Raw genomic sequence first — 23,995 nt, 5'->3', positions numbered from 1 at the left:
CTATGAGCCTAAAGAGAGTTTGCTAGGTAGTTTGAGGGGGCTAAGGAGTGCCTTGTGTGTTACAACAAACCACTGATGAGTTTGGTGGCAAAGGATAACCAATGATCAAGGGTAGATGAGAGCTAAAAGGACTTAGCCTAAGCCCAGGTATTTTGTATTATATTTGGCATTGTATTGGGGTTTGTAAAGGGCCATGATTCTTTGTACGAGAGTCCTATGGTTTTCTTGTTAATTGACAAATAAGGAACATGTTTTGGGCCATAAATTGATGTGTACTTTATTGATTTTTTTGCTATTATATTTCGTTGTGCAAAGTTGTTAAAGTTGGGCATCTAGTGTGTTTATGTGCTTAGCTAAGGCATAGACCAGACCTAGGGTATGTGGAAATCCCAACATGGTATTAGAGCTACTTTGAAGGGCAGTGGATTAGAGTGTGCCCAAAGATCAACTCTAAGAAGGACCTGAGTTGACTTGTTGTTGAAGGACGAGCAACTTGTCAAAAATGGTTTTTGGTTTGAGGTATGAGGATCGGTTGGATGGGCTTTCCAACTACAATCTGTGGATGGAAAGAATCAAGTTAGTGTTGTTGGTGAATGATCTATGGGAATTTGCTGACAAGAAGATTATGTCGTCAACTGATGCAATTGAGTTGGTTAGGCATAAGAAGTCATATGGGAAGGCCAAGTTGATCATACTTGATGGAGTCAAGGATCACTAAATACCTCATCTCATCAGGAAGAACACTACATGGGATATATGGGAGGCTTTGAAAGCTTTGTTTCAGAACAAGAACATGAATAGGAAGATGGTATTGAGAGAGAAGCTCCGACACATCAAGATGACAGATGGAGAGAACGTAAATTCGTATCTCATAAGGGTTCAAGAAGTTCGTGACGGGCTTAGTGTCATTGGTGATGATGTTTCGAAATGTAATGTCCTCTACGAATTGAGGACAAATAGGACTTATTAGCCTATCCATCCTTGAAGGCTATAGTCCTCCATAAAAGGGGATAAAAACTGAAAATACACATTGCGCGGAAATTTTGGGTCAACTGGGCAGAAAAACCCAAAGCTAGGGTTATGAGTAAGGTTCACTCAATTAATTAAAAAGGATGAAACCCCTTAGAAAGTCTATAAATAGAAGACGCTTGAATTCATTTTGGATCATCAGTGTGAATCATTTTACTCTGCTTTGAGCATTAGCTCTGAGGGTTTTAAGACCCCTTCTTCTTGTCAATTTCGGTGGTGAAAGATCTTACCCTAGTTGAGACATCTTGCATTTTTCTTATTTTGTTATGGGCACATGACAACAATCTGAGAGACAACAAATTACTTGTGGCTCTTGTTTCACAAAGGATTGTTTTCTGTAAGGGTTTAGTCTAGGCAGGTTTGTGGGTTTGAGCAGTGAATTCTTTGCGGCTTTGGGTGGTTCGTAAACTTGGGCACAAGAAACATTAAGGGCAACGATATTATCTATTCGACCAGGCCATCAATCCCGGTCCAACACAGACGAAGCAAGGAATGGCATTGTCAATATCTTGTGATCAACTCTTGAGAAGCGAAGTGCAAATTTGAATTAGTTTGAGGGTTTCCACAAGTCAATTATGAAACAACAAAATTCTTTCATGGGTATCCTAGTAATCTTGGACAGAAGCTAAAAGAATCCCTTCTTGTGTGCGAATCACCTTATGGTTGAGCAAAGCAAATGCAAATTAAACTGTGGAAATTCGAGGGTTTCTAGTATGCGAAATGCCTTGTGAGAAGTAAACTCTTGTTTGCAACAAAGGGTCCCTGTGGACTGTAATTCAAAATTGAAGACAGGTTCTTCTTCGGCCTGCAAGTCTTTTGGTGAAGAATGAAGTTCACTACCCATAGATTGAAGGCTATATAAGCAAGCGCTGTCTGACCTAGGGTTCCTGTGAAACTGAAGTAACTAAGTCAAGCCGGAATGAAGACCCTTTTGAAGGCAACCTCGAGTTGAAAGGAAAAATTAACGTCTTCCTGAACCTATCTGTGGAAATTCGTAAGACAGATAGGCAGGAGAGATGAAGTGAGCGTAGACAACCTTTATGGGAAGAAGTCGTAACAAGCAAAACGAATGTTGCTGGAAGAGTAGGAATCCGAGGACTAGTTAGTCTTGAAGACAAATTGCGATTTGCATAACATTCATCATCTAGTTTCTATTTTGATTATTTGGCTAATTACTATTTGTTGGTACATTGTCAAATTCATATTTGGTTAGAGTCTGTGGTGGATTGTTGAATTGGTTAATTTCTATATAATACTGTTGTAATTCCAAGTTTAGTTGAGGACTCTGCATTGGATCTAGATTGTTCGATAATGGATGGTTGAATAACATTGTGGAACATTATTATTGCATTATTACTCATACATTGCAATTATTGATCGTGGCAAATTTTTGAAAATTATTGAAAAACCTAGTCATTTGAAAAAAATTCTAGGGCAAAAATTTCACTAGCATATTACACGAAACTTGAGTTAGTGAGGTAAACCTTGAAGGGCTTCTTAGAGCAACGGAAGCTGTCTATCAACAGAGTAGTCTCACGAGAGAATCTACCAAATTAGAACAAGCTATGGGATGATTTCATCCAGGGGGAACTTTGGGATGAGGATCTTTAGTAGAAGTATGGTAATGATGAGAATCTTGCTCTCACTAGTAAGCTGAAGAAGGGCAAAGGGAAGTTCGACAATGGCAAGAAGAGGAAGGACTTGAGAAAAGTGATATGATATACATGTGGCGATTTTGGTCATTATGCGAGTAAGTGTTTGCATACAAAGAAAGGAGGGAATGAGGAGAAGTAGGAGGATGACAATGGTTGCTCCAACTACAATCGAACAGGATGATTTCGTGAAAAAGTCCGATGAGAAGTTTTCTTCGATCTCTCATTTCTTAGGGAGCACCATTTGTGAGGGTGCTTGGTTCATAGATAGTGAAGTGTCGAAGCATATGATAGGATCATGAGAAGTGTTTGAGAGCCTTACTGAATGGTACTCTAATCTACACGTGAAGATTGGTGATAAGACTCGGAAGGAAGTCAGAGGAACAATGATTGTACCATTTAGGATGGAGTTAGGAGAGTTGTTGCAAGTCTAGGATGTACTGTGGGTGTCGGAGCTCTAAAGGAGTAGTTGGAGGCTACGAAAGGAGGCCGAAGATGAGACAAAGTTGTTACAACTAGAAGTCTGTGGGATAAAGGGATAAGCCAATGCTTAAGAAGCTGACTGTGGAGCTGCTAGGTGGGGAGAGGTTGATTGTGATCTTAAAAAGAGTGGGATGGGTAGTTTGAGGAGGGCAAGGGGTGCCCAGTGTGTTATAGTAGACATCTGATGAGTTTGGTGGCAAAGGACAACATATGATCAAGGGTAGATGAGAGCTAAAAGGACTTTGCCTCAACCCAGGTATTTAGTATTATATTTGGTATTGTACTGGGTTTTGTAAAGGGCCATGATCCCTGGTACATGAGCCCTATGATTTTCTTGTTAATAGACAAATAAGGAACATGTTTTGAACTTTTCTTCCATAATTCTTGTGTACTTTATTGATTTCTTTGCTGTTATATTCCATTGTGCAAAGTTGTTAAAGTTGGGCATCTCTAGTGTGTTTATGTGCTTAGCTAAGGCATAGACTAGACCTAGGGTGCCTGGATATTCTAACACTCCACCACTCATCCTTATGACTTTGATCTTGGAATGTGTTTTGAACTTTTCTTCCATAATTCTTATGTACTTTATTGATTTATTTGCTGTTATATTCCATTGTGCAAAGTTGTTAAAGTTGGGCATCTCTAGTGTGTTTATGTGCTTAGCTAAGGCATAGACCAGACCTAGGGTGCCTGGATATTCTAACACTCCACCACCCATCCTTATGACTTTGATCTTGGAACGTGTTTTGAACTTTTCTTCCATAATTCTTGTGTACTTTATTGATTTCTTTGCTGTTATATTCCATTGTGCAAAGTTGTTAAAGTTGGGCATCTCTAGTGTGTTTATGTGCTTAGCTAAGGCATAGACCAAACCTAGGGTGCCTGGAAATTCTAACACTCCACCACCCATCCTTATGACTTTGATCTTGCTCGTGAGTATTTTGAGATAATGATTATTGATTATGACATTTCCTTATTTTATCTCATGATTAAGCATATGGGTAAGGTGTTTGATTTTAATATGATAGTCAAATAGTTTCATTGGTTATATTACTATACTTTGCTCTTATGGCATGTTAAATAGGTAGTTAGAGTAGGATTGTATGCCTTGCATTCTTATTTGTGTATCCTTCTTTGGTTGTCTACATATTGATTTGCTTGCATACTAGTTAGATTTTATGCTTTATTGTAAGGGTGAAAATCAACACCTTGCTTATTTGCTATCAAGAAGTTGTTGTCATAGTTTTTAAAACTGGAACCAATGACTGGACCAGTCCATCTATCAAACCCGGTTTCAAACTGGAACTGGTCAAACCGGGACTAGTCAAATCTCAATGAACTAGTCTTTAAAAAAATACATAAAATAATTAGTTTTTAATGAAAAAACTATTTTTAAGATTTAAAACCATGATTCCAAACCAACAGAGATAAATATGCAAAGTTTGCTTGTCTATATACTAGGTAAAGGTGAATATATCAAATTGGCACCGAGTGCAATACATATAAGCAACATAATACATAATCAATGAAGCTCTAAATGGACTCTAGAGTCCAAAACCAATGTTATAAGCTATGGTGTCACTGGCTTTCTTCAAGTCTACATATCAGTGATCAACATGATCACTCCTCATCATGATCAAACTTATCACCACTGCTAGACAAGGGATCATCAAAATGAGCTACATAAATAATTTGGCTGAGTGTTTGAGAACTCCTAAAAGTCTTCTGCAACCTTAGCAGTAGTGGTAGTAGTAGCCACAGAAATAGACGTCAAAACTACAAATCACTGATCAACATGGTCACTCAGGAAACTCATCATTGATTCAACACTACTAAAAATGGGATCATCAACAAGAGATACAAAAACATAATCTTGCTTAAAGTCTTCAGACTTGGATTGTTCAACCTTATAATATGATAGAAATTGAAAAAGTTTAACATGCCTGACTAGTGATTTTGGTTTAGTGAAGGGTTCATCTCCTCAACCTTATAATGTGGTAGAAAAAGATTAGCATCCCTAACTAATTTATTTCCTTTGAGTGAAGGGGACATTCTTGTTAAGGCCATGGTAGAGGAGTTCAACAATCAATACCACCAACATCAACAAAGTTCAAAAATCAATGGTGCCAACATCAAGGTTCTTAGAGGGCTTCATGCTCTTGATCAAATGCCAATCTCATACCCTCATGCATGATAGATAAGATAATAAGATAAGATAATTATATTTATGTCCAACTAATGACCACAAGGTAGGTCAAAGGGACTGTTGAGTACACTGATGTATATAGAAAGTGGGAGAACCAAATGGTCTCCTATAAAAGATACAATGCATGAAGTAAATCAAAGATACAATGCGTGAAGTAAATCAACATCTAGCCCTAGCGAAGAAGATCCAGGGGCTAATAGGTCTGAGGATCAGACCCATATCTCCTAACATTTGAGGCTGAATGAATAACACTGAAGAAACTCAACAAAGTTTGTTGGCCCGATGAAGAGTTGATGGCAAGTGCAGACTGTCCACTAAATCGTATCCTGGGGGGGTTCACATGCTGCTGAATGCTGGAGGACCTAGTTTGTCTCCCAGGTACGGATCTGAGATGGAACTGTTGTTGAGATCTCATGTGGCAGGCTGAGGTCCCACAGATCCTCACTGATCTGGAGTCTCGATACGTACTGGTATCAATCGATCTCATAGTGCCCCTGTCTGAAGGTAGTACCCTGAAAAATGTCGTGATCAAATGGAAACATTGCAAACCCCCAAACCATGAAATCCTGAAACACACTAAGTCTGTTGAATTTTGAGTGAACTCTAAAATTCTAGTTTCTCCATATGAAATCCAATGAGGTCGAAACCACTATCAACCATCCTGAGTCATTTCATGGTAATGTTAAAAATTTAAGTACAAGGATGAAAATGAAAAATAAAGGAAATGTCACTATTACTTTAAGAATTTAACATTACCATTGATTGCTAGTGTTGCTAGGGTTGATATGTGTGAGGCAAATGAGAGGGGAGGTAAACTTTTCTTAGAGGGTTTGTTTTTGGAGGGAAACAACCCAAAATTTCCCTCAAAATAACATCAAAACTCACAAAACTGCATTCTGTGGGGTCTGTAGCTAGCCTGGAAATAAACTGGCCAGTTCCTTCATAAACCGACCGATTTATGGCCGGTCAGACCAAAAAACTAGTGCACCGCTTGGAAAACCAAGTTTTTCAACCAGTTTGATGGCCATGGCTAATGAACCGACCGATTTGACCAGTTTCTGGTTCAGATCAACCAGTTTTGAAAACTATGGTTGCTGTGAGTGTACAGGTAACAAGTGTTCGAGCACCAAGGATTGTTAGGATTCTCATGCACTCTTCATTCAAGCATATGGATAATGCGCTCTGCAATGAGCACATGTCCCCAAGTTGGAGCCAGATGTTACCCACCAAAAGTGGGTAACCCATAGGAGAAAATATTTCTCCTCATTTGACAACCAACCAACCAGTAGTCCTATGATGGCCCCCAGATAGCTTTACATTGGAGGTCTCCATTTATGCTCTGGTTAGTGCTGTCTCCCATCTGACACGCTTCTTGAAGGAAGGTGGCCTAATGGGTGATTTGTCAAAAGGTACACTAAGCATTCTTGTAATCATATGCTTTCATTTAATGTTTTCGACATACTAATATGATTGACAGGCCAAGCTAGATTGAAAATTGCACTCCATGCATGGATCTCTTTGGTGAGAGCCCAGTAGGAGGATCACCTCACTCATCCCTATTGCCCCTTCAATTTAGGGAACAAATGACAAGTATACACCCATACTCTCCCATGTTTTAGATCAATGAGACTTGGTTTTCCATTTGACCACTACCCCAAAATGGGTTGAGCGACTTCCACAAGAATATTAATGATCTCCCTTTTTATACCCCAAGACACGCACAACCAGGTTGACAATCAAATTATCTCATGGAGGTCCTTGAGCTGGATTTTGTCTATACAGAGTGATACTCTCCAAGTTTGATCGAGTTGCCAGTCTTCCATTGAGAAATTTTGCTTCCCAGATTTGGATGGAGTGATGGACCTACTTGATCCACGTTTCCTCATTGGCTTACATAGCCAGGTTCTTGGCCTACACAGCCAGGTTCTTGCCTTTGGGTATTCTTGTGGATGACATTATTAGAGAAAGCATTGATCCTTTTTTGTGATTGATAATTAGGTGCTACTTTCATGGTACCACTATGGATAGACACCACATTTACTTTTGAGTACAATTTATCTATTTTTTGTGGTTACTCATTGGACAGTAATAAAATTGGTTTATCCTATTAGCTGTCTGTTAACAGTTTCAAACCATCATTAACTCACCTACCTTTAGCTTCATAATTTAACAAAGATTAAAAAATTCTCTTCCAGTATGCCATTATTTTGATATTTTTATTGAGTAGGTGTATTTGTATGGATTTTGTCTATGCTATGACATCTATGTACACCTGCACAGGCAATAGTTGGCCTTCTGTCCACTGCCCCACCTTTGTTATCTCGTTGATTATCAATGGCTTTAGCACTGATGTTGGCCGTGACCGTGAGATTGACCACACCATTGTTTTCCCTTCGAACGTGGGTTAAGTTGATTTGTTCAAGGGCAGTTAGTAGAGTAGATTTTTGTTTTTGAAATTGTATCAATTTACAAGTTTGATATTTTGTTTCCCTTCTGTCTTGTTTCTTAAAGAATCAACAAGAATTTTGGAATCACCTTATGTGATGAATTTTCTATTTTCTTTTGAATCTATGCTTGTTAATTTGCGCCAATAGAGTTGTGGACCAACTCTAGACAACTAAACCCTCTCTGGATGTCTCTCTGTTTCAACTGATGCTTTTCCAGTCTCATGGGGTGTTCCTAGGGGTTGTATGTTGTTTTCAAACAAGTAAATCTGCTTAAATAGTACAGCTAATCAACACACAAAAACTTCTTGAAATGCCTATAAGCAATCAAGAGCAGGGGTAAATTCTTAGTTATATTCCATGTGGTTGAAATTAGATCTCTGGGATAGTTATAATGTTAAACAAAGATGAATGAAATGAGGTGACTGTATGCCTTGAGTGAATAAAAAATTAAAGTAACTGTACTAAAGCTAACCTTGTCACCGCAGTACTGTTTAACTACTATCCAACCAAGAGATTTAGAGAGCCAAAGGCAATGCATAGGTGAACCAAATCAATATGTTATTCAAAAGACTGAATTACATCATATTGATGACACATGATAGATTGTAATAGGTCTAGTAGTATGTATTGGTGGAAGCAATCTCTCAGATCTGTGAGGTGGCAGCTAAGTTACCGGATCCGCTGAAGGCAAGAGGTGGAACCGCGGATCCCCGAATCCGAAACTGGTACGGATACGGATACGCTAGGATCCGTGTACGGTCAGTTAGTGACTTAGTTAATGACTATCTGCCAGCGTCTATCTGCCAGCGTATATATATAAAGATTTAAATAAAATTACGCGTGGTTTTTTAATACCATCTGCCGGCTTTTATATATATATATAGATTTCAATAAAATTATGCGTCAACATTTTTTTAATTACTTCGGCCAAAAAATTTCAGAGACGGACAGTGCAGTCATCAGCGCAACAAATTTTTAATTACTTCGGTGAAAAATTGAAGAACTACGGTTCTGCTATACCAACTCCCATAAAATATGAATCGAATCATTTATCCTATCCACATTTTAATTGATTTTATTGAATTTGAATAATATTTTAATGTTGTCATAAATTCCGGTCAAATATAAACACACTACTCGCTTTAGATATGCCTTGAAGCGTGTCAGCAAATCGATTCCATGGCGTCATCGATCCATAGTTTTAATACAGTAATACATGTTTTATAGTTTCATAATTTGATATATACGCCTGCTCTCACGAATGTAAGATTCCAAATCAATCTGATTGTCAAAATAAGATTATCAAATACAAATCCATGGGATATTGAATTGTATACAGAAGTCTGAGCTTTCAAATTGTCAACTCAGGCTTTTTGCACGATAACACATATTGTGACTTCTACCAATACCAAACAGTGATCTTAATACCTTTCAATATAAAGATCTCTGATTTAATTAAAAAGTTTATTTATTTTAAATAAACTTTCAATCATAAAGATCTTTGATTTATATATATGAATAATAAAGTTATTTTAAATCAATTTGTTTTTTTAATAAGCTTTAAATATAAAGATTTCCGATTTAATTAAAAGGTTTATTTTGATGTTAATATATATATGATAAAGTTATTTTAATTTATTTACTTATCATAGTTTTTAATACCATCTGATATATATATAGATATGCTTTTTGGTTTATTTTGATGTTATATATATATATATATATATATAATAAAGTTATTTTAATTTATTTACGTATCATAGTTTTTAATACCATCTGATTGATATATATTATATATATATAACAAAGTTATTTTAATTTATTTACGTATCATAGTTTTTAATACCATCTGATTGATATATATATTATATATGCTTTTTAATACCATCTGGCATATATATATAACTTATATAACTTATATAATTTTATGTTAGGTTGTTAAAAATCAAAATATATTTTAATTTTTATAAATTAAAAAAAATATATTTTATGTAATAACTTTATTTTAACAATTATATCAATATGTTAGCATTAATATTTATATGTTTATTTGTTTGTTAGTTTTTAAATTTCATCATTTCAGTGTTCAAATTCATAAATTATCTAATAATTTTAGTTCTAATGTTGTGATTCATAAATGGTTTTGATTTTAAACATCAAATGTATTTTCTAAATTTAAAAAAAAATATTATTATATATTTTTGTACTTGCCGTATCCTCCTCGTATCCGGATCCTGCCTTTTCAAAAATGCAACGGATCCGTATCCGGATCCGGATCCGTATCTCTATCCGTATCCGAATCCTGGTAACTTAGGGTGGCAGGTTGATGAGAATTCTGCTGCTGCAATTTGGTCAGGAAAATACTGTATAACCCTTGCAAATTGTTAGTTGATGTGGCTCAGACATGGGTTCTAGCCTTAGGTGATGGTAGTGAGGCTAGGAACACGGGTAGAAAATATCTCCAAGCCTAAGTTAATATTTTGAATGGAAATGTCTTAATTAAATTAATTAATCAATTTTAATTATTTTCCTAAGTTTTAACTTAGGGAAATAGATTAATTAATTAGTAATAATTGAGACATGGTCGATTTTCCTCTAGAGACTTCTAAATAAGTTTCTAAGTAATCTTAGCCATAGATTAGATAATTTCAGATCTAGATCTTGGCTGTTTATTTTTCAATGAGAGATTATAAAGGAAATTGATGGGCAGCCTTGGAGATCGTGATCATGGTTATTGAGTTTGACACCAGCGAGGGTTTCAACAACAGATGAAGTGGTGAATTTTTTCTGGGGTTTTTGTTCATCAAATTCTTTTAGTTTTCCGAGATTTGGAGGAGGAATTTTTCCATATTTTTACTGCAGACAGGGAGGGCGAGTTAGTGAGGTCATGAGCTTTCCAAGAGGGTTGTGTTTTCTCTGAGAGAGGCTGAGATTTCTTGTGGTGACCATATTTTCCAAGAGGAGGAGGCCATATGAGATTGCCAGGAAGACCATGCGAGTTGCCAGAAGAGTTGAGAGTCTGATTCCATCAAGGCTGTGAGCATCAGAGGGTCTAAGAGCCACACATGTGGGGTCGTACTGGCCGTATTAGCCAGTGTGAGTCCACATCAAGTTGCAGAGGGAGGTTGTGAGCCTTCCAGGGGTTAGATCGACTTGTGGAGCTGAAGAAATATTTTGCCGGAGCTTTGCCTGGATTTGGCAAGAAGTATTGTAATATTTATCAATTGAGAATTTGTTGAAGACTAATAAAACCCTTAGATTTGAAGAACTGGTTTTCCCTTTGGGGTTTTTCCAGGGACGTTTTGTCCAAAAATATTGTGTCCATTTTGTGATTGGTTTTCTATCAGATTTTTTGTAGTTTATTTTTGGTGAATATTGCAATCGTGTTTTTATTCAGTATTTACAGTATAACAATTTTGCTCAGATTTAAATACATTGGATAATTATCGATTGATTGCAATAAGCGATATTTTTATTGATTTTTCACATGTTATCATAGCAAATATGAAACACAGAGGTTTGCCAGAGTAGATCAACATAGGGATTTGGAAGAGGAAGCTAAGGGTTTAATACCCAGATCGATTTCTTCAGTTTGTTCCAGATTTACTTGGAGGAATTTTACTAGTGTTATTTTTTACAAGAGAGGCCGAGATTTTCAGCTAGGCCGTGAAAGTTTCTGGAGAGTTATGTGTTGGAAAAGTAACTAGGTTCGGTCTTCATAAATTGTCTTTGTACTCATATATGATGTAAAGAAGAAAGAAAAATTATTTATCTATTTATTTAAAAAGCAACGGTTTCATGCTTGATAGGTCAAGGCATCCATTGCATGCCTTTAGGATTTGTTATGAGTCAAAAGGATGTCAATATCATGTTTACAAGAAGTCAATTAAGACCTCTAGCTACAAGTCAAAAATGCACTACAAAAAGCTTTGTAAGTCAACCTTAAGATTCATTACATGTCGATCTATAAAAGCACAAGAAAATCGGCCTACAAATCTCTATTCATGTTGGCCTAAACTTGATCATGTTAGCCTCATAAACATACAAAAACAAGTATATGTTGGAGCTTAGTTGGATTCATTTGAACATATCACATCAACAATTTGATTACTTAAAAAGGGCATACAAGATCACTTAGCAAGAAGTATATAAAAGAAAGGAGAACCGAAAACCTATAAGAAGTCTGTTCCCAACTATAGTCTGCTCAAATTGGAAGGCATAATGATATCACATAAGTTCGAAATTATAGAAGGATCGCTGAGGTTTGAAATTATAGAAGGATTGCAGAGGTCTGAAGTTGAAGAAGGATTGTGAAGGTTCGAAATTACAAAAGTATTGCAAAGGTCTAAAATTACAGTGGGTTTGCAGAGGTTTGAAATTGAAGCAGTATTAGAGAGGTGTGCAGATTCCAGTGGTTTGAAAGTTGCAGTAATGAAGTGGCATTCTTTTGTTGACTTGTGAGGACTTGTAGCTTGGAGGTGGTTTGACTTGGTCGTTAGAAATATCATGTTGATCTGATTCTATATGAAGTGGATTGTTCGAGTTTTCTCGAAGTTGTGGGGTTTTGCCCTGGCATAGAGCCTATATCTTTTGTTCCTTGTGTTTCATGATCTTCACGTTTTGATAATTATTTGATGAAGGAATAAACACAAGATAATAAAATGTCAACTAATATCACAAGTAACTGTCAAGTTGGGAAAATCAACATTAATCTATAAACTCAGTGATTTTCCAACATGGTATCAGAGCTAAGGTGAGGAAGGAGGCTTTAAGATCACTGATGTTGGCATGATTTGAAGATACCTTTACTCCCGTTGCAAAGTGTAACTAGGTTTGGTCTTCATAATGACATGTAATTATGATCTTTGTAAATGATGAAAAGAAGAAGATAAAATTATTTTTGTAATGCCTTGCTTCATGGGTTTAATGATCAAGAGTTTTTATCTAGTTGGCTCCCATTGAGAGCCTTAGGATTTATCATTAGAGTCAAAGAGTCAATGTCATGTATGAAGAACCCTTCTTGGGCATGTGTCAAATGTATTTGAGTCAATAGCATTGTCAAATAGCCCTCCAACGACAAGCACTAATACTCCTCTTCAAGTTGGCCTTAAAACAGAGAAAAGAACTCATGTCGGCTCATCTATTTGGAGACACACCTATTCGGATGTATAGGTCGGCTTATTATATGGGACAAACCACTATAAATAGGTGGGCAAGGTCTCCACATTATCACAACACAAAAGTTTGGATTCCTCTGAAATTTCGGTGATGAAGTACAGTCAACAGTTCGGTGACATCTCTGAGATCTTCGAATGGGTAAGGGAGGGACAACGAGTTTGTGTTTAAGGCTAAATCATAGTAAGTAAGGCTCAAACCTCTCTAAGATTCGGATCATAGTCACAACAAAAGGAAGAGACAAAGTCAGATGCAAAGAAGGAACTCAAATAATCGATGGAGGAGTAGCGAGGGTCCTTTTAGGGCTCAACAAAAGTTTTGTTTCATAAGATAAGGGTCTCGAGGTTACAACAGAGGAAGACCACTGTGTGGTGCTATGAAGAAGCTATTGTTCTGGGATCTATCACAGTATTTTGGTGCTGCTACAGTGGTCACATTTTGGTGACACTACATTGACATGTCTTGGTGCCATCTCTAGTGTATCTACAGCTCGTTGAGGAGATGATCTCAGGATTAAGAAGGTCGAAGAGGAAGAGGAGTCAAGAAGGAGAAAAGAGCAGAAGACAGAGAACTAGTGTCTTGGTCTTGGAGTGGCTAATAGGTCAAGGGTCTTGGTCTTGGTATTCGTTAATTGGAATCTCTATAAGAAGAATTTGTGTGGGCTTTCTTCTCAAGGAGTGAGAGGTTTTGGCCTTGGTTGATAACCTACATTCTGTGTCTCTTGTCTATTTATGTTCATGCATTGGTTACTGTTTGATGAAGAAGAACACTAATAAACTAAGAAGAAGAAGATCCTAATCTAAAGAAGTAAAAAACATTCACAAGCAATCACTAATTGAAGAGAAATCACCTAATGCTAATGCCCTTGATTTCTCAAGAACTCCATCAATGGCAGAAAGATAAAGTGACATCGTATGCAAAATTCTGCAAGATCTACTTCTATTCTATAATTTGAAGGATCAAATTCCAAAGTCCAATGTTCTGAGAGGATGAAGGATAATAAAAAGATATGTAAGATTTGCAATCCAATATGATACAATAACTTGAGTTTTGAAGTGACAATTATTACAATTCAAGACTACAATAACTTGATGTATGACGTCTCCTCCATGCATATGACAAAGACAAAATCCGAGTTATCCTTTGCCTATCTGAGATCAAGATTTGGAAATCAAAGAATCTACAAGGTTTCTTCTTATGCAAATTATCTAACTATGCTACAAGACACCTCCTCCAAAATACTTCTCAAGTTATACAGGTACTAATCACTCCAAGGACATTCTGAGGTACACATTCAAAGCATCAAGACTATCACATCACTCATTTCTGAAGTTGTCTTCAATGAAGAGCAGAACCTCTGTGATAATATTGTAGTGACATATCTCCATAAGAAGACTAAATTTGAAGGACAAAATAAGATGCTAAGGAGTCATATTTATGGAGGAGTTATTCCCACAATACAACCATTCATGTGCATCTCATCAAAAGATAAGAAGCAATCTGAAGCACCACATACCTAAGGAGTCTAGACGAGTTGAAGGAGAGGACAAGTTATGTTTCTTCTTATGTTTCGTTCTAGGTAGAATAGGAGAGGCGTTGGCCAAGTTTGCAACAAGTTTTGGGCATAAGTCTTATGGTAATTCTCTGTGATCTAGCCGCAGGTATCTCTGTTCCTTATGGAGGTCCGAAACCCCTGTAACAATTGTTCACAAGGGCCGTAAGGCTTATTTTGGAAGACCGAGCAGTCTAGCAAGTTGCTGCAGCTAGGCCACATATATTGAGGAACCAATGAAGGGATTAAAAGCGATGTAAGGGAGGTTACACAAGGTGTTATAGAATTGTGATTGGGTCGCAGTTAGGGCATGCTACAGGAGCCCTAAAGAGTGCTGAAAAGTTCATATTTGAAGTGTTAAGGATTGTGTTCTTTCATGGCTGTGTGATGACATGTAAAGATTTGTAGAACATCTTGATTTGGAAAGAGCAGTACCTTGGAAGGCCACATTGGAAGACATACTTCAAATATGGCAACTTTGGAGTCCGCACTTCTGAAAATAGTAAGAAGATTGTGTGAGCTGTGCAAGTAAATATACCTTGAACAATATATTCAAGGAAAAGACTTTGTAGTAGCTTCAAGCAATCATGACTGACTAAGGTATGTAGTCATAAGGTATGTGCATTTATTTTATGCATGGTTGAATGTGTTAGGTTTTTATATGATCATAGGGCTTGTAGACTTCATCTTTGGAATCTAGGGAGTATAAACCCTAGATAATGCTTGAAGTAGTAAAACCCTTGTCAAGTGAGAAACCCGTTCCCTCATAGAAACCCTAGCTTTTGGATTCTAGGGTTTGTAGTTAGTCTAGGGTGTATGGAAAACCCTTGTGAGGGCATAATTGGACGAGAATTTGGGTTCAAACCCTAACGCTGATGTGTCATAGGCAAAAATCAAGAAACTTAGTGTTTTTATTTGAAAATCCAAGGAATTATCATTCTCTAAAAGGCCATGGAATCTCTAGATTATCAAAATTATAATCATGCTTTTGTACTTGTATATTTTGCTTTGTGTTACTTGTCGATGATCAATGCGTGTACATAATGAAGGAAGCAAAATGAGAAGGATGAAAAGAGCATGATGAATGGAGGGAATTGTAAAGAGCATGAGGCAGTGTTACTTGGGAGCGGGAGTGAAAACGGGTGCAGGAGCGACATTTTCAGAAGCTCCCGGTTTGGGTGCGAATCCCAAAGCGTTTTTTATGTCATATATATATATATATATATATTTTTTTTTAATTTTGATACATATATGTCAACAAAAACATGTATAATGATGAATTAGATATAAAAAACATAAAAAACTTATGTTGCACGGGTTCCCGAACCCGGGGGTGGGGTTCTCGAACCCATCCCTAAGTACCAGATTCGGGTACGGGTTCTTCTTAAAAGAACCCATAAGAACTGGGTTCTCCAAAAAAAAAATTTGGGTTCTTTTCCTTTAACAGGTTCTTTGGGTTTTTCGGTTTGGGTTTTTCGGGTTCTTTGTATTCTTCAGAAAAAGAAAATTATATTAAAAATTTAATTTTCAAGTAATTTTTTTTATTGAAATTTAAAAAATAAAATTTAAAAATTAATAATATGATATTTATTATTAACAAATGTCAAAAACTTAAAAGTTAAAAGTTAAACTTTTTACTAACCCACAGTGATCGAATTTCATATTTGTTTTTGGTTGAGCTGTTCCGATTTACCCATTTCACGTCAGCGAGGTGTCTTTGGTTCACATGCATCTTTGGCAGATAGACGCAAGAAGAAGGATCCAATTGATTGGTGGTGGCTTCATGGTGTTGATGCTCCTGAGTTGCAGCAGTTTGCCATACAGTTACTTGGATAGGTAGCTAGTTTGGAGTTCCTCATCTTATTCAAAATTTGAAAAATTCTCAATTAAATAAGAAATTAATTTTTAATTTTTAATTTTTAAATTTTCATTTTAGTTTTAGTTTCTATTTTTAAAATTTTAATTAATTTAATGGGTTTCCCCTAATATTTCAGGTAGCTAGTTCTTCATCTTGTGAGAGGAATTAGAGTACTTATGCCTTTATTCATTCAGTAATGAGAAATAGGTTGGGCTCAAAGAAGGCAGAGAACTTAGTGTACATTCATAGCACACTTCGTCTCATATCTCGAAAAGACCCGGGGTACAAGGAGGGTCCTTTCAAGAGATGGGACCAACACATAGATGATGCTATGGGTGTGGAAGAGGAGATACAACCAGTTGGCCTTATTGAGCTACCTCCATTTGCTATGGATGAGCAAGAGCCTCAAAATGAGAGTGACTCCTACCTGGAGAGCATGCTAGTTGAAGATCCAAGTGATGTTGGTGACATGGATGTTGATGACATGGCTTGAGGAAGTCATTGTTCATTAGGATTTAGCTATTTTTATTTTAGTATTTTAAAATTTCCTAGTTCGTGTTTGGAGATGCCTCAAGGCAAATTCTGAATGTAGTATGACAATGGACATATATCATGATTCATGATTCTTATTAATATGTAAACACTGAATAGTTTTGGTGATAAATTTTGAAATTTCAATGTGAATGTTGAATGTTCGATGAAGTGCATGTTTAAATGATTAAAGTTTTCTTGTTTAAAGTTGAAAAATATACAAATTCAAATTTCATATATATTATTAATTATAATTTATAAATTTATAATTTATAAAATTTAATTATTAAAATTTAATATTATTATATTACCCGACGAAGCCACGCACTCTGTTTCAAAAAATGTCGTCCCCGTCCCCGTCCCCGAACCCACGTTTCCAGGCAACATAGTAAAAAACATAGGTTGAACCATATAACAACAATCATCTAGAAGTTATAATCTTCATCAACCACGTCCACAAGTTAGTAACATAGTAACATACAACATATTGAGTGTCATGATTCATCAATCTTAAAGTTTCAAGCTTTCAAAATTCAATATATAACATTTATCATCATTGATCACCAAAGTTGTACTTGTAAGCGAAGTGTAACCATTACAACAAATAATATCTAACATGAAATGAAATGTTATAAAATGAAATGAAGTGAAACAACTTTCGACTTTCATGAAGCATCATATTCATAATTCATTACTAATGAGTTATAATTGCCAACTTCAAACTTAAATTGTCATATATTGTTTAAAAAATTATCATAATAAATATGAAAGAGTCAATAGTTATAAAAACTACTAGAAACTAGAAAAGACAAGTAAATCTATTATCTATTGCTTATGCTTGGGCCTCTTGCCACCACGAGAAATGTCTAATTTTTTAGTCTTGTTGAAAATCAGGATCTTTGTCATTAATATCACCCTCTAAGCATTAATATCTAGAGGTATCTTTGTCATTACCTCTATATCTGTATAGGGATCTTTGTCATTTATATCACCCTCTAGGCATTAACATAAGATAAAAAAAAACATAGCATGTCAAGTCAAGATTTTGTTTGAGTGATGAGTACATTTTTAAGAGGGTCATGATAGAGGAGTTCGACAACCAATGTTACTAACATCAAAGTACATAGAGGGATTGGTGCTCTTGATTAAATACGAGTTCCATACCCTAATACATGACAAAATTCAATGGAAACATTGCAATCCCCCAATCCTGAAATCCTGAAACACTGATAAGTCTGTTGGATTTTGAATGAAATCTAAAATTCTACTTTCTCCATATGAAATCCAATGAGGTCGGAACCACTCTCAAACATCCTGAGTCATTTTATGGTAATGTTAAAAATTTAAGGAAAAGGATGAAAATGAAGATTAAGGAGAATGAAAATTTGATGGTAATAGATTTGTGTCTTATTTACTTCTTAATTCTAAGGACTTCTTTTTGCCTGGAGTTTTCAAAAGATGTTGATCCACTCTTGTATGGTTGCTTGAGAAATGGTTTGTTATTTAGAGAATTTACGTTTTGTTTTGGTTGCCCCATTTATCCTTGAGAAAGCTTTCTCTGGATAGAGTGTTTTCTTGGAAATTAAGTTGCATTTTTTTGGTATAGTAATTTTTGATGCTGAACAATCTGAAGGCAATTTGTTAATGTTCAAAAAGTTGGAGAATTGTATTTATTCCCATGGATAGAGTCTAGAGTCTAGACATAACTTTGTGTGTAAACTTCTAGTTGTAAATGAAGAAAATTAACAAACGTTGAAGTTAAAATGAAAATAAGTTTGATGGTAACAACTATGATGTAACAATTTTACAAATTACCGACCAGGAAAGAGATTTCTAATAATGATGGTAAATCTACTTTGGTGCTGACTTTTATGGGCAGGTCTTGTCAGGATTAGAACTATACCTTATATTTATAGAAACTTATCAACTATCACCCACACTGTTTGGTTGATATATTGATGAGCAAGAGAAACTTATCTTTATGGTTGTATACTAGTGTGTTTACAATTGATTTTATTTATCAGTGATACTTCCTTGATGTTACGTACAGCAGTGGTTCTCTACATTTGGTTATAAGAAGGGCTAGAATGTAAATTGGTCTAACAAAAAATAATGATATTCAGTATGTCTCAAGAAGAATCCCTCTAAGTAAATTTAATTAGGGAGTTGATATTGATGTTCTCTTGGTCGGGTGTTCAGTAGAGTCTGATGCTTTCCAATATGGGTAAGAAACTCACGTTTTAGTTCAGTTCCTGTATATTTCAAATTCATCGAAGTGATGTCTCAAAAAGTGATATGCCTAAAATCTACTTTGGTGGTGACCTTATATAGGCAGGTCTTGTCTGGATTAGAACTAGACCTTATATTTATAGAAGGTTATCAACTATCACTCACACTGTTTGGTTGATATATTGATGAGCAAGAGAAGCTTATCTTTATGGTTGGGTACACTGTGTGTTTGCAATTGATATTGTTTATCAGTGATACTTCTTTGATGTTATATACAACAACGGTTCTCTAGTGTCATCTTTGCTTTGTTCAGTACATCTGGTTTTAAGATGGGATAGAATGTAACTTGGTCTAACAAAAAATAATGATATTCGGTATTTCTCAAGAATAATCCATCTCAGTAAATTTAATTAGGGAGTTGGTATTGATCTTCTCTTAGTTGGGTATTCAGTAGAGTCCGATGCTTTCCAATATGGTTAAGAAACTCACATTTTAATTGTCAGATGTTATAGACTTGAAATTCATCGAAGTAGTGTCTTAAGAAGTGATATGCTTACAATTTCCCATGGTTAAAAAGCTAACATTTTATTTATCAGATGCTACAGACATTGAGGACATTCTCGGTTTCATTGAAGTTGGAATAGAATATCTTTCTGAAATGCTTGTAAAAGTTTTCTTACATGATATAATAATAATGCAGAATACTTTAGGAAGGGTCAGACAGAATTGAGCTTTTTAAGTTAAACTCTCTTATGCAATACATATAAGAATCCATCAGGCTAGTTGAATCTTATTTGCTGTCATCGTTCCAGTAATTGTAACTTAATCTGTATTTACTTAAGGAAGAACTTGGTTGAAGCAGGCCACAATTCTCTTTGTATGATTGATATTTTCAATGAAAGGTTAGCATAGTAGCCAACCATCTCAAACTGGTGTTTGTTTAGATAATGAACAGTAAAAGTTCATAACATCATTTGATTATTTAATTGTTAATTTTAGGGGTTGATGGCACCATTGGTTGCACTGAGAAGTCCTCTTCCAATTGGTGTGCCCCTGGTAGCAACTGGTACACACACATCATTTAAGATGGCTGTTCCTGATGAGCGTGTTGGTGTAATAGTTGGCCGTGCTGGGAGGACTATTCTTGAGATTCAACAGGTAAACGTTTATTTGTGGGAAAGTATTCAGAGATTTTGAACTTTCACTTGTATATTTATCTGAAAGAAGCTTTTACAGAAGCATGCCTTGAAATATCCAAGTTTATCATTTTGCAGGTCAGTGGTGCCAAAATAAAAATCTCGGACCGTGGAGATTTTATTTCTGGTACAAATGATAGGTGAGGACTGAAACTTATCTAATGATTATGACAAACACAAAAATTGTTAGTAAAATATCATGAAACTTCTTGATTTTCAAAAGACTAAAATGAGTTACTATAATTCATGAAAGTTATTACATTGTATATCTGAAGTTTGCTATGTTGCATCATAACATGACATGAGAATCGGAGCTTGAAGGTATTCCTGAGGCTAGTTACTATTATATCAAGGCATCACCCACTTTTAGCTTAATGACCTCTTTAAAAACCATTATGATTTCAGCTATGGCCCAGTTCACTTTAATGGTGAGTTGTGCCTAAGTGGCTGCAGTAAACAAGGTGGTCAAACCTATCAGCTTGTCCTACTGAGTGGGAAAGTGGGGAGTAGTGGAAGTAAATTACACATTTACTAAAGCCTTCATATCTCCAAATTTATTGAGCAAACTATCCAGATAGACATTTCTTAATTGGATTTCGTTTTCATGCTTGGTTAAGGAACAACGAGAAGTTAGTGGATTATTGGCAGATTTTCCCAAGCAGAGATTGGATTAGCAACTGTCAAAAAGACATCTTTTTCAGCAATCTATTTTGGATAAACAGTTGTAAAGAGTGATCTGCATTCCATATGAGATTTGACAAATTCTCCAGCAGCCTTTGTTCCTTAACTTTTCATAGGCTTCTCCAACATAATCTATGTAAAGCCTGTTCACTGTTACTCCAAGCTTTCCTTTGCTCCAACATAATCTTGTGTATGCTCACTGTTCATTCCAAGGAGAATAGCCTTAAATTCTGAACCTGTGCAATCCTTTTTAGGTTTCAACAAAGCTAAGTTCAGTTCATCACAGTGCATACCTTGACAGGATTTTGCGAAAAGGAAAAGTGCATCCTCAATCATATTGACTGAAATATCTGAAGACATTTCAAGGCTTTAACTAGTATTAACCACCCCCCCAGACCTCAAGTCGTTGCATATTTCCTCTTCTGCCAGCATACTGCTATTTTGTGCAAAACTTTTCTAATACAAAACATATTCTATTTGAAGTAGTCTGATGAACTTGAACTACTAGACGAGGCTTCTGGTGCTCTAGAGTCTATAGACTAGAAGTTTAATTGTTAAGTTTCAGGAGTTGCTTGAGAACTAGTTGTTAAATTTAAAAAACTCTTAAGGTTCAGCTCTTTAAGAATTTCTCACTCTTTTCTTGTGTGAACAGATCTTCCTTATTTTTCTGCAGTAAGAATTTATAACTCTATATTTGTGTGAACATATTTTTCTTATTATTCTGCAGCAACATTCAAATTAAAGCATGCATTTTACTGTGTTCTTCCTCACTTAAGCTTGATTCATGATTATGTCGTCAAGTGCACATTCATAACTTTGGATCCAAATTCACTGAATCGGAGGTCTGGGATGTTCATCTTCATTCCTATACAGTGTTCTCCATATGACCTTACAGGATGTGCTGTATACAAAGATAATGTCCTTTGAATTCTGCAGCTTTTGATCCTGATTCATTCCAAAACCTCTCCAACAAGACGGTTTAAAGTGCCCTATGCTTGTAACCTGGATGTTTATACTTGCGGACATCTCACAGAAAATTAGAATGTGTCCAACATCATATTGACTAAAATAACTGAAGAGTCTTTGATCTAGTTCAACCTAAGTTATCAAGATTCGGATACGGATTCGCTAGTTTTTTGAAAATCCAGGATCCGGATACGACAAGGATACGTAAAGTACAAAAAAATTAAATTATAATTAATATAAAAAAAAAACACACACACTTTTAAAGTTCAAAAATCAAATACTTCCTGAAACCATCAAACACTTTTAGAACTGAAACCATTAGATATATTATAAATATGAAGACTGAAACACTGAAATGAAGCATCCTCCCTCATACAAAATGGATAATATCACAAGTGATAATAGTAAATACAAAAATAAGCGCCTCATCCATGATCACTCTGCTAATATCATAATGTGTAGCAGGTTCAACTACATATCCTCAAATGGATCTGCATTATCTTTTGCATATTGCAATTTTACATCACGAATAGATGATGGGGGTCCTGGAATGTAGGAAGTTGCATCAGTAGGCTAGACTAGTGGTGGAACAATATCCTCAAGTAGGTTGAGGTGAGTCATGGCATTCGGTGTCAGGTTCAAGTCAAATATCTAAGGCTCCACATCCCACATCTTGCTTGGACCTTTTTTATACTTTGGTTCAACATGTGATAGAAGACAGAGGTTGGGATGAACATACACAAGATCCCTAGCCTTTGCCGCTCCCATCCTATTTCGCTTCACTGAATGGATGAAGCCATATGTACTCCAATTCCTCTCAGTTGATGAGGAACTAGCAACATATGATAACAACCTGGTGGCTAGAGTGGAGAGATGAATGCTATCCCCGCCATGGAAGCCCCACCAAGTAATAGGATCAAGATTCCCTTGATCATCCATAGCTATTGGGTTTGAAAAGCTACTTGTAGATTGTACAAATCCTCCAAATTCTTGGCATACTTCGATTGCAACTCTCACACCTCTATAATTTTTTCTCAAAGCTGTCTTGTATCCTTGTATCACTTCATAATCCTTGTTTGGTGCTATTCTACCAAGTAAAGACATCATTTTGGAATGATAATATTTGGGGTGTAATGTTAATGGTGTGGTCATTTTGTTTCCCCATTCTGTAACTATGTCCTTCACTTCATAATAGAATGTTTCAAAATGGTCATTTTCACTTGCTCTGATAATTTCCCTTATCCTCTCCAACATACTATCAATGTTTTTCATAAAATTCCCCCAAGCAAAGTGTATCTGTGTCAAATGTCCTGATCAAGGTCAAGATTGGTTCAGTAAACCACAGAAGGTATTGGACCTTGTCCCACCATGCATCATCAAGAATGATGGACTTGATTTTTTGCCCTCTACTAGAAGTGGAAGTTCTCCATGATTCCCAAAGAGCGTCAATGACCATTGCTTGTAATGTTTGTCTCACCTCCACAAGCCTCTTTATGACAAGAGTGTGAGAGGCAAAACGAGTTTCAACAACCTATAAGTTTCAAAAAGTCAAATGTCAAATGAGAAATCATATATAAATTTGTAATTAAAATTAAGAATTTCCAATACAAATTTGAAATAATATTGATTAAAAAAAGAGTACCTTCAGTAGATCCAACTTTGCAAAACCTCGATATATGGCCTGGCACATTGAATGATTGTTTATGAACGTTTGGATTTCTTTTGCTGCTACATATATTTCATTAATCCATTCAATCTCACCAATCTTAGCAAGCATAAGGTTCAAAATATGTGATCATATTTACCCTCCACAATCAAACCTGCAACTTTACAAAACTGTGCGTTGTCTGTAATGACTTGGACAACATTATGTAGCGCCACACTTTCTATTGTATCAATAAGAATTGTGGATATGAAAGATGCATCTTCTCTTTTCCACTGCAATCAACAACCTTAAAAAACATTGCCCCTTGGGGGCATACTGCAACAA

The 23,995-nt window shown here is 35.9% G+C and overlaps 1 protein-coding gene across 1 annotated transcript in view; it reads left to right on the top strand.

The window, feature by feature from the left end:
* Positions 1 to 23,995, top strand: part of BTR1L (binding to TOMV RNA 1L (long form)) — a 148,861-nt gene that overhangs the window by 88,196 nt on the left and 36,670 nt on the right. Inside the window, exons 6-7 of the mRNA XM_089412288.1 lie at positions 20,162 to 20,320; positions 20,437 to 20,498. Of these exons, the coding sequence (XP_089268414.1) occupies positions 20,162 to 20,320; positions 20,437 to 20,498 (221 nt within the window). The remainder of the gene's footprint in view (positions 1 to 20,161; positions 20,321 to 20,436; positions 20,499 to 23,995) is intronic.

The sequence above is a fragment of the Pinus tabuliformis genome, chromosome 3_1 (assembly GCF_031772625.1).
Source record: "Pinus tabuliformis cultivar Carrire ecotype Pingquan chromosome 3_1, CPIR1, whole genome shotgun sequence".
NCBI lineage: Eukaryota > Viridiplantae > Streptophyta > Pinopsida > Pinales > Pinaceae > Pinus > Pinus tabuliformis.
This window is presented reverse-complemented; position numbering and strand designations above follow the sequence as displayed.